General features: G+C 39.1%; 1 protein-coding gene across 3 annotated transcripts in view; it reads right to left on the bottom strand.

Moving 5' to 3' along the window:
• Positions 1 to 1,138: 1,138 nt before the first annotated feature.
• The window catches only part of FBXO22 (F-box protein 22), a 31,185-nt gene continuing 20,246 nt past the window's right edge, over positions 1,139 to 12,077 (bottom strand). For all 3 annotated transcript variants that reach the window (XM_019441349.2, XM_019441347.2, XM_019441348.2), the window contains 2 exons: positions 4,844 to 5,009; positions 1,139 to 2,276 (listed from right to left, as the gene is read on the bottom strand). In XM_019441349.2, the coding sequence (XP_019296894.1) occupies positions 1,859 to 2,276; positions 4,844 to 5,009 (584 nt within the window). In that variant the 3' untranslated portion in view covers positions 1,139 to 1,858. The remainder of the gene's footprint in view (positions 2,277 to 4,843; positions 5,010 to 12,077) is intronic.

Genomic DNA, 12,077 nt, shown 5'->3' with positions numbered 1-12,077 from the left:
AAATAAAATAATCCATTCAATCATCATGCTTATTATGTTCATATTTTTAGTTTTTCAAATTCTTTTTCCTCTACTATTCAACCAACTCTTGTTAAAATCAAGGATAAAGAAAATTTACAAAGTATTTTCCTTATGTGCTATGTAAGCACATCCAAAGATGTGCATTTTGAATATTGCCTATTTGATAATGGGTAACCAATGTCAAATAATAGGAAAGTTTAATAACTAAACAAAAGCTAAATATTAATATTCACAGATTACAAGTTTGAAAACTTTTCTTTGGATTTTCTTCAGGAACTAAGATATGGGATAACCATAAAATGAACATTTAAGTATTTTTATCATATATATAAACAGCAAAAGAAAGACCTTTTAGCATAAAGACTGTGAGAAAAGTGACTACAAATAGAAAAGCAGGAAGGTTAATATTTTTGATTTCACTTATCTTGCAAGTTTTATACTGTTCTGTCAGAACCACTAATGAATACAAAGTGCCCTACATTAGTTACATCATACCATATTAGGGATAATGTTAATATAAACATCTGTTGTAATGAAGCCCTGGGAAAAAAAAAACACTGGCTGAGGCAGGATTGATGTTAATTTCAATCTTGTAAAACAGTCTGAAGATGGGCAATCCGGGTCACTTATGGTAGCACTTCAACAAAACTGTATAGCATTCCCGGGATCCTTCTGTGTGGTTCTCTTCCCCAATAGTGTTGCCTCTTCTGGAGAGCCCAGGATAGCTCGCTACCAGATCCACTTCCAAGCAACAAGCTTGAGAAAGGGCAAAAAACTGTCATACCATTTTGAATGAATGACCCGTCACTTCTCACATTTCACTGACCACAACAGTCAATGGCAAGAGAGAATGGGAAATGTCTTTGTTATGGCAGGCATGTGCCTAGCTGAAATCAAGGTTCTATCACTATATGAAGAAAGGCCACTGGGGAAAATTGGTGTTCTCTGAACCTATCTCATTTAGACATTAGCATAATTAGAAATATAAACTTAAAAAAGTCATTCTGGGAATACAGCAGGATTTACTAGCTGACTACCATTCCAGGCTTTCTTTTCTAAAGTATTAGTTTACTTCCATCATTCACTCACCAAAAGCAGTGATGTACAAAACACTGAATGAGTTTCCAAGGTACATTTTATTGGTATAAAACCAAAATAAGGTGATGTAATTGGTCTGCCAGTTCTATATAGAATTAGGTGAAAAGGATTCTTCTCTTGCAATTCCTTCATTGAGGGAAAAGAAAATGTTTTCCTTATAAAGTAATAAAATACTGATTAGTCTTGGCAATTTATTTGACTAAGCAACTTCAGGGTACTAGAACAAAAATAGTTCTTTAATTTTTGTCAAATAAGTGAAAAGTAATTTTGTTACAGCTTCTAAAAAAATCGGTGAAACTGTAAAGCAGAGAAAGATTTCTCAAGCTATTCATGTATGTTTCTCCTTCATTAAGGGAGAAAAAAATGTCTTCATGATTTTGCTAAAAGATCTAATAGTTCAGAGGTAGTCATGGAATGTCTTAAAGCTCCATCCTATTGATGAATCCTCTTTCAATCTTCCTATGCAGAAGACTATTTACGTCACATTACATAGCAGCTACATAATCCAGTACAGTATAGCCGTAATCGGTTTGGCGCAAAAGCTCTCAATTCTGTGTGCATTATGTTAGGTACAAAGTTGTCCATCTAATTAAAAACTACCCCGGATATAGTCAAAGCTATAAAACTGATACATATAAAGTTACTATTTTTTTTTGAAATAGACATATCCCAATTTCCATTTTCTAGGAAAGGCAGAGCCCAAAAGTTTTATATTGTGAAAGCCACTTTACAGATGGCTTTATTTAGATGACCCAAGATGAATCAGTGCCATTATTGTTGTATAGCTGTGAAACAGATCATCATCCTTCACCTCATTACATTTCTTCAATATGAAGTTCCCAGTGACTATGCGATCACATCCAATTTCTCCATTTCCAAAGAAGCCAAATAAAGGAACACTAGGAAAAAACTTTCTGAACGCATCAGCCTCAACATTCCCCTTGGCTCTGTAATACTGAAAACCCCTGCCAACACATGCAAACATGAAGCCAATGGTATTCTGTTCCGGGATGCTGGCAGCTTTGAGGCGCTGCATTGCAGCCTCAGCAGTCTTCTCGTCATTGACCTCCTCATTGAGAAGCACGGTGGCACTCTGGATTCGGTGTCCACTAAATGACAGTCCAACCACACCAGTGGCGTCAATATCCAGAGGGTTTCTGGAAATTCAATTAGAAAAGTATGGTGATACATCATGAAACATATAATGAGAATATAAATTTTAAAGTGTAAAGAAAACTCCTGATCCACTGGCTAGCCTTTAACAGCCTATGGTTAGTCTAAGGCTCACCATCCCAGATAGGAGGAGTGTAATAGGGGTTAACAATGAAACTATTAATACATTTAAAAGAAGCAGATTCAGGGAATCTAATTCAGGGAAGCAGATCTGTGAAGAAGTATGCATCTCCACAAAGATTTCTGAAACCCATCCTGCGTTTTTAGAAGGCTATCAAGTATCCTTAACCTTTCTCACTTTCTTAAAAGGAAACTTAAAATATTATTCATATATACAGTGATACCTATTAAATAAAGGTTTCTGGTATTATTTACATTTTTGGTATTTTTCCCCCTTACCTTGGTGTCCCATTCTAAAAAAGATATATTAGATAGTTGTTCAATCATGGACAGTAATTTTATTAAGAACTTGTAACTCCAGAAGTTTTAGCTTTAAGTTGTTTGGTCCATAAAGAAACATAATTACATTGCTATGTCTTATTTATTACTTTCAGCCTACAATTCAGCTTAATCTAAAGGTAAAAACATGTTTTTGTTTATATTTGCCTTTTTTATGTAGTATTTTATCCTTACTAAAACAAATATAAAGTGTCAAAGTTATAAAACATAATATAGTGAACACCTACAGGAAAAAACAAATACCTTATATTTCTATCACGTTTATCAACATGTGAGTCGGTGAAATGGGCAAGATTCACTAGGTTAACAAGAAACTTAACTGAAAAAGCTTAAGAGGACTAAGATAATAAGATTAGCTTAGTAGCAAAACCAGTTACTGAGGGGCAGAATCCACCTTATGAAGTCCTCCACTGCTCCTTTAACTTTATTTCATTTCCTCTTTGGCATACAATTGCAATGTGTATTGTCAATATCTTGCCCCAAAGAATTATTTACCTAGCTTTTTTTTGGTGAGGTGGTATATCTGGACACTATTAAAACAGAGTCTCGATTTATTCAATGGCTTCTCTTACCCACAGACACATTATGAAGACCACATTACAGTTAATGTGTCATGTAAAGGTTAATGGTTCTTGAGGACTATTACCCACAACAGGTATAAAAAGAAGATGACAACGAACCATGCTAATAGACTTGCGTCTCAGATGCTAAATGTCTGAACTGAGACTGGCATTTCAAAGGCAAATGAGGTATTAAATCATCACTGCCCTACTGTATACAATTTAAAGGTAAAAGCAAAGACACAGAAAATCAGGCAAGAAGAGAAACAATCACAGATAATTACTGAGAATTAGGTGTATTTATGCATGAAATCCAATGTTTGACATCCTGCTTAGAATTCAGTGCCTCGACTTAGCTACATTTGACCCCTGAGCAACACACATTATCTTATATGTGGATTTTTCTTGACAAGTACAAGACTGTAAATTTGTTTTCCTTATGACTTTCTTAACATTTTCTTTTCTCTAGCTTTCCATATTATAATACATACATACATGTGTTAATCGACTGTTCATGTTATCAGTTAAGACTTCCAGTCAACAGTAGGCTAAGTTTTGGGAGAGTCACAAATTATATACATGGATTTTCAACAGGGGTTGGCGCCCCCCCATCCCCTGCATTGCTTAAAGGTCAACTATATTTGCTCTTCTTGACTCATTAGAGGAGCCTTTCAGAAAGGAGATTATAACTGGGATTATTTACATTGCTTGCTTTTAAAGATACTGATCTCTAACGGTCTGTTGATACATCGCCACTCTAGTATCCAAATACTAACCACAAATATAGTGAGAAATGAATACTAGTGTTTGCAGGAAGCATCAGGGGATAACACATTCTCATTTTCCTGCTTTTGGAAACTGATGATATTCATGTTCACTTAATTAGTTCAAACTCAGAAACTACTACATACTCTCATTCAAAATGCAAAGGGAGTAATGGCACCCAAAATAACTGAGCAAATATTTCACCCTCAAAAGCAAAAGCCTTGGTAACAAAACCAAGATAACACAAATTTGACACCTTTTGAAAAAGGCTTTCAAAAAGATCTAGTATAGCATTTCCCAAAATGTGTGCCCATACCAATAAGCATCCAAGATGCTCCACAGAATGGATTTGAGAACTGTCACAGTAATATTTCCTCTCTAGAAGATTTCCATAGCACTGAGTATGTCAGAGGCTCTAAGAAGTGTTATCACAAAGCTTCACTGTTTCGCCATGCATTTCCTTCAGAGGAGGAAACAGAACTACAGAGGAAGTTATTACTGATATTATATGGAGCACAGAGATGTTGTGGGAGATACCAGTAGACAGTTCTGAAAATTAATTTTAAGAAGAGTAGGAGTCCATTTAAGTTATTAAAAGACAACATATAAATTTCATTCTTCAGTTGTAAGAAGAATTATGTAGAGTATTGTATAATGGAATGAACCGTTAGCAATTCTATAAACATGTGTTTTAAAAACCTGGGTAAGAAAAATCTGAGGACATTTCTGGGCATACATGGGAGGAATCAGAAGCACATGAGACATACTTGTCAGAGGTCAGTGATGCCAGGTTGTCTACCTGGCCTCCAGCCAAGATGACATTCATATCACTGAAAGTGCTGACTACTCGCTGCAGATAATTACTGGCTCCCACCTTACAGCAATTATAACCAAACACCAGGACCACACGAAGCTCAGGGTTATCTAAAAGACCTGCAGAGAAAGGAAGAGCAACAATGAAAGATAGCCTCCAAACACGAACTTGAAACTTTATTACTATCTTATTTTCTACATTTTTGCAAAATGAAATGTTTCCGCTACTGACCTGCACTTCTAGTTATGTGCAATTTAGTGTTTAAACTGTCCAGTTCCCCCCCCCCTTTTTTTTTTTTTTACAAACTTTAACACTGTTTAAAATCTTTGCTGTAATTTTCCCCATTAAAAAAAACTAAATGGCTACTTGAAAATAATACAATCAACACTCAACACAAATAAAGAAGCAGCTATGTAACTGAGCAGCATCCATGGTGGACCTTGGTGTAAGCCATCTCCACACAGGCCACCACCTAGAATGAAAGGGAATGTTGGTTTACACAGAACAGAGTTAGCAATAGTAATAATAAAGATTCAGAGAAAATGGAGAGAAAAGGCACCAAACACCTGTCATGTATTTAATGGTGGTCTCCCCAAAAATGTATCCACATCAAATCTCTGGAACTGATGAATGTAAACCCATTTAGGAAAAGGGTCTTTGCAGATGTAATTAAGGATATGGGGAAGAGATCATCTCTTATTATCCAGTTAGGCTCTATATACTATAGTAAGTGTCCTTAAAAGACCTATATAAGAGACACAGACATAAGAAGAGGCGCTGTGACCACAGAAGCAGAAACTGGTGTGATATAACCATGAGGTATAGCAGTGGCCACCAGAAGGTGGAAGGGACAATGAAGAGATTAACCCCTGTAGCCCTAGAGGGGAGTGGAGCCCTTTCGACACCTTGACTTCAGACTTTTAGCCTCTTGGGACTGACAGAATAAATTTCTGCTGCTTTGAGCCACCAAGTTTGTGGTAATTTGTTACAGCAGCCTCAGGAAACCAATACACCATGAAAATACATATGGGCCCTATCCACCTTTTCCAGGAAAGGAGGGTGGGAGAGAAGATGCTATAACTATAAGAAACTCTTTCCAAACCAAAAAAATGTTCAATTCTGCAGCCTAAGAACAAAAAGCAGCTTCTGTTAGGGGGCAGTATAGCCCAACAGGAGATAGGCTGTACTCCTGCACTCCCCCACAAATTCCCTGGCTTTCACCTGAGCCTCTGGGCACTGTAAAACTATCAATTTGAAATTTTCTGGCATTATCAAACAGGTAATAGGACAGGAAAAAAAAAAAAAAGAAATACCTAACCCACATTCTCATCCCTGTTTCCACTGACTCAGCCACATGACTTCCATCTTGGCAGACCTAAGGTGGATATTATCAGAAATATGACTCACTTAAGGAAACAGGTGTGGGGGGAATGATTATTTACTAACACCAAATATTGACTTATCCAGGGAAATTTCCATCAGTCCACTTCTATTTTTTTTTTTTTTAATTTTTTTTCAACGTTTTTTATTTATTTTTGGCACAGAGAGAGACAGAGCATGAACGGGGGAGGGGCAGAGAGAGAGGGAGACACAGAATCGGAAACAGGCTCCAGGCTCTGAGCCATCAGCCCAGAGCCTGACGCGGGGCTCGAACTCACAGACCGCGAGATCGTGACCTGGCTGAAGTCGGACGCTTAGCCGACTGCGCCACCCAGGCGCCCCAGTCCACTTCTATTTAAAAAAAATTTTTTTTAATGTTTTTATTTAGTTTTGGGACAGAGAGAAAGCATGAGCTGGCTGGGGAGGGGCAGAGAGAAAGGGAGACAGGAACCGAAGGGAGCCTTTGTGCTGATAGCAGAGAACCCGATGCAGGCCTTGAACCCATGAACCGCGAGATCATGACCTGAGCCAAAGTCGGATGCTTAGCCAACTGAGTCACCCAGGCACCCTTCCTCTGGTCCACTTTTAATTCTCTCCACAATAAATCACTGATTTGGAGAGTGAAAAGGATATTAGTATATAAATCCAGTACTTTCATGATACTACACACCCTAAGCCATTACTAAAGGGTCTTTTTTTCCCACAAAGAGCAGCACATTTTGAGAGAATGTTTTTTTGTGTTCTAAAATGAATTTCCAGAGTTGGAAGAGGGCTGTGGGATGAACTGTCTAGTTTTACTTTACAAGTAAGGACTGCTAATCCCAGAGAAGTGACCAGCCCAGGAAAATAACATGGCAGGCTATAGATTAAAACCCACATCTCCTCTCAAGAGTTTTAGGTTTCAGAAACCTGAAGTCTTCTAAATCTCTAACTTCCCTACTGTTTTCTAAGCTCTAGACCCTCTTTTACAATTCCCTACTAAACATTTTCATCTGAGCATTCTAAAGGCACCACCCTCACTTACTTAACAAACACATACCCAGTGCTTTCCACATCTTCCTCTGGTGATACTGCTCTGTAGCTGAACCCCACACACACAAACCTAGAAACTACAATCACTTCCCCCTATCCCAACTTAGAGAACAAATCCAGCTTAGCCCAGTCTGGCTGTCTGACGGAGCAGATGGGTCTGTATTTGACCAACAGACCATCCAGAGCTTTAGATATGCAACAGAAGAGGGAAGGTACAACTCAAACTCCTTGCCACTCAAAACTGAAATGCCTACAGTACACTTGCCTGACAAGACCACCCAGCTCTTTTTGAAGTAAATCTTGGCACTGCCTTCGGTCTTGTCTCAGTTCACCTCTGTGGGGAAAGAGGACGGCCCTCTACTCAGGACAAGTATCTTAGGTCTTTCAACTTTAAGAAAGCACACCAGCCATTTCCCTAGGTGAGCCGCTTATTGGGCAGGTGACTATACTTATTATCCAGTCCAGCTATTAAAAGATGCAATCTCCAGTTCATTGTTACCTGAAATTCAGCTGTGAGATCTAAGTCACAGTAGAACGAGCGCCTAAAAAGAGCATGTGGGCCATTCATTTCTTTAGCAGATCTAAATATTAGATTAAGCAGAAAGCTCAGTAACCAGACCTCACTGCTTTGGACTCTACCATTGCTTTTATTGATGCCACTGGTGTTCACAGAGTGACATAAGAAACTGCTTCAATCCAGTAGAAGAATTTATCTCTGTTCTCAAAAAATTGGGAAGAGGTGGGCTGCTTCTGCTCTGGCTTAGCCAAACCTGTGGACCACCTCTAGCAAATGCTGATGATATGAATCTTGTGTATTACCCTCAGCCTGGGTTTCACTGTGTTCTTCCTACATGTCCCTCAATTCAGAACTCCTCCACTGATACTGTATCTTTGTAAGCTGCCTTAAATTAATTTCAAATAAGGCAAATATAAATTTATCATAGCTAAGATAAACTAGAAGGCTAAAAGGAAATTTAAAAAATAAGATAAAATCTAGACACCAAGACCATGTCAGATTCAGGAAAATCAAAATAGGAAGAACTATTCCAAAGTTAGGCCAGGACTCCTTGGAAATGCTCTGGGTCTGCATGTCCAGATTTCTATTCTTTCTAGAGAAGCCATTCTCAAGACAACTATTTTATGATCTGTTTGAAAGTGATGGGATCTAAATGCATGTAGGAAACCTACTTCAAAGTACAAGTCTATGTAAAATGAGGCTACTATCATGAACAATTCATGGACCAAAGCTGAGTTTTTTAGCACCACTTCCCCCGGCCCCAGGATAGGATACCTATCTTTTTCACACTAGGGGAGGGAAGTATGAAGTCAGCCCAGTAAGGATGTGGGTTCTGGAGTCAGACCAGGGTCAGAACTCAGGCTCAACCACTTACAAATGTAGAACTCTGAGCAAGGCTAGACTTCGCCAAGTTCAGATCCTTCCTCTAAAACTGGGACAGGAGCAAGTCTCAAGGGCAGTTACAGTCATAGTAAGATAATGTCATAAAGCAGCACTTATTCAGGGGCCTCGTACCCACCATGGGCTCAATAGAGCATAGCTAACAAAACACAATCTGGCTAATTTAGTGAGGGCCCCGACCATAAGTTAGATCTGTTTAGCCAAATACTGAAATGATGAAGCTAAGGCAACATTTCCCCTTGAATTAAATGCATCTAAAGTAAACATCAAACTTAGAGGGAGGGGAAAAGAAGCCTTGTATCCTATCCTCAAAACTGACTGGGGGGTCACCTGTGTGGTTCTGGCTTTTGTGTAGTCATGCTTTTGAGATGTACCTTATCCACAAATATCTCTGGTGGTATACAGTAAGAAGCTGTCCCTGTCCACAGACATGGAGCCTGTGGCACAGGGGCTGGGGGTGGGAGGCACGGTAGGCTGGGGCTGTATTATGCACCACTGTGACCTGGGAGTCAGCCCCCACCGGCCTGTTAACAGTTTGTGTTTTCTAGCCCCTCTTGCTCCCATAGCTGAATGACGTCTACCACAAGGGCAGTAAAGCCTAACAGAACACTGGCACCACCTTCCTGTCACTTACAACTTTCTCAAGGGCTGTGAAACTTCTAAAACGGAGCAAGTTCCATCACGTAGGTTTTAGCAACATCTTTCTCTGCTTTGCACCTGATCACTGTTGGTGTCCCCCTCAAGATTCTCTATGAAATCTCTAGATAATTTAAAAATATAGTCCCTCTTTTTTTTTTTTTGCAATCCGACTTAACAATTTAGTTTTCACCTCTCTCAGTTGCTGGCAGAGTTCAAGAGGAGTAGTCAATGGACCAAAAAGTGGTAAGCAGAAAGGACCTGAACAACCCACAAAGTAGATCATAACATCATCAATTTAATAGCAAACTCAGCACTTCCGCCAGGCACTTATTTTCACAGAAATTCACTTATTTAAATGCCCACCAGAACCCATTATGTACTGTTTAGCTCCTAGAAAGTCTATGAGAATTCAACATCTTCAAAATTCACAAGAAAATATGCAAATTGTATCCACTATTACAGGACTTGACTCAGACCAGACATAAGTAATAATAAATACACACTTCCAAAGTGGCTGCCCAGAAGGAACTGGTGTTAGTAGGTTACAGAACTGACACTTCCCCTCCTCTCCTTCCAAGAGCAAATGCAGGAGGACCCTTCAGGACTTCCTCTTGTGACCTCAAATGTAAAAACTAGTGGAAAATCTTTTCTAATATCAGTGTCTACAAATAAAACTGTAACCCAGAAAATCACTGGGCCCCAGGAGAATGTCAGAATGATGGGTTTGTAAAAGAGAAAGAGAATCACAGGTGTGAGACAAGTGTCTGATAGACTACCCACCTCAAGGAGGACTGCCTCAGATTCCTCCATCTTCTTGAGCACATAAAAGACAATGGTCCAAATTTAAAAATACAGGAAATGTGGCCATAAAATAGTATGGAATGAATACAGATTATCATCTCAATCTAAGCAGAGCTTCAATTTCCTGAATACCATTAACAGGATAAAAATGATGCCTTGGAATTAGTCAAAACTGCTGACAGCAAATGGCTCTGGAAAGGACACCAGTAAAGAATGCCTCACATAGCAGACTAAACATGGGCCTGCTTTTCCCTTCGGTTTGTGAGGCCTATACTTAGTGCTGTAATGCAAACAAGGTCTTACAAATCTAGTAAACTATTTTATCATAAAATGGAAGGTTTATTTTGCTCAAGATTTTGGCTCTCTCTTGTAATATGACAAAACTAGGCTTCTAGCTTTAAGTAGTGCTATCATCAGGACCTCAATCATGGTTCCCAAGGTGCTATGGGACAGAGGAGAGAGTATGCCCAGGAGGCACCATCCTCACTTACGGAAAAAAGAGGTAACACACAGAAGGTCTGGCAATATGACCTTCAGCAAAAGCACTGAATTAAAGGCCAAACGAGCCTGTCTAATGGAGTCGGATTTTTTCCTAATCCTGCTCCTCTTGCCCCAGTGTTCTCTATTTCTGTTCTCTGAAGCACCAGCACCCCACTCTGTTAAGCACAAAACTCAAAGTTATCAATGAGTCATTAAGTCTTCCTTCTCATTTCATATCTAATGATCTGCTAATTTTCTCCACTCAATTTCCTGAACTTCATGCTCTGGTATTATTTCTTGCTTAGACTCTTGCAGGGGGATCCTAACTAGTCTCCCTGTTTCCAGTATTTCCCCACTATGGAGAATCACATTTGCTAATAGGAGAACATTTCTGGTTAACAGTTGTCATTTACTGACTACATTCTTTAGCCTGGCTTCACTGTGCCCCACCCTTTGTTCTTATGATCCCCTTCACACAACCTTTGCTTGCGAAAATGACCTGTTTACTATTTCCCCTACATTTCTCATTACCTGACTCTGTGTTTAGGTTTCTGTTAATCATTTAGCCTATCCTGTTACCATTCTTATCTTTCATATGTCTCCCATTCTTCAAAGCCTTAAATGGTATTTGCCCCATGAAGTCTCCTCACTCTCCTTCCCACTGGCAATCCTTAGAGCAATCTATCCAGATCTCTCTAATAGAGAGGCACACCTTACTTTCTCACTTGGGTTATAATTACATACGTATCTGTCACAACTTTCCCAGAATAGCACTGAGACAGAATCTGCATCCAATTAATTTTTCTAACCCAATGGGACCTTTCAAGCTGAATGACATTAACATATAATTTCTACATCATGAACCTACTGAACTCAGTAGGTCATCCTCTTGTCAGCATCAAACTGTATCTCTTCTTCCTTCCTTGTACTAAATTTGTTGCTGAATCTTTTCTGAAACCTGTATTAAGCTGTCCTGGACATTATCGCAGACAGCCTACCACACTATGTGCAAATGGCTCTCAAACCAACATCTCTGACCTCAACTCCTCCTTGAGTTTCAGACCCACGATTTTCTAACCACTGGTGTAAGAGAGATCTAGTTTGCTGAGCACCATTAACTCCTGCCAGCCTTCCAACAAGTCTCATTATAACATGAGAAAGTCTCTCTAGCTTAGCTACACACAAAGGCACAATCCGAAGTTTTCCTTAGAGAACGTTTGGCATCCTTGATTTCGGGTAGCTTTAACATTACAGATAACTCTGGTCTTCTCTTTATGTACTATGAAGTGTAAGAGCCTTTGCTCTACTACTACAAGTTTAGTCTCCTCACCAACAACATACTGTGTAACAAATTCTATCTGGCAAACTGCTGTGAGGATTAGAAATAGTATGTAGCACAGTACCCAGTTTATAATGCCTCAGTATTAGTTACCATTAA

The sequence above is a fragment of the Panthera pardus genome, unplaced genomic scaffold, assembly GCF_024362965.1.
Source record: "Panthera pardus isolate Hobbes unplaced genomic scaffold, ASM2436296v1 HiC_scaffold_24, whole genome shotgun sequence".
NCBI classification, from domain to species: domain Eukaryota; kingdom Metazoa; phylum Chordata; class Mammalia; order Carnivora; family Felidae; genus Panthera; species Panthera pardus.
Note: the sequence above shows the minus strand (reverse complement) of the source record. Positions and strands in the feature narration are given on the sequence as shown.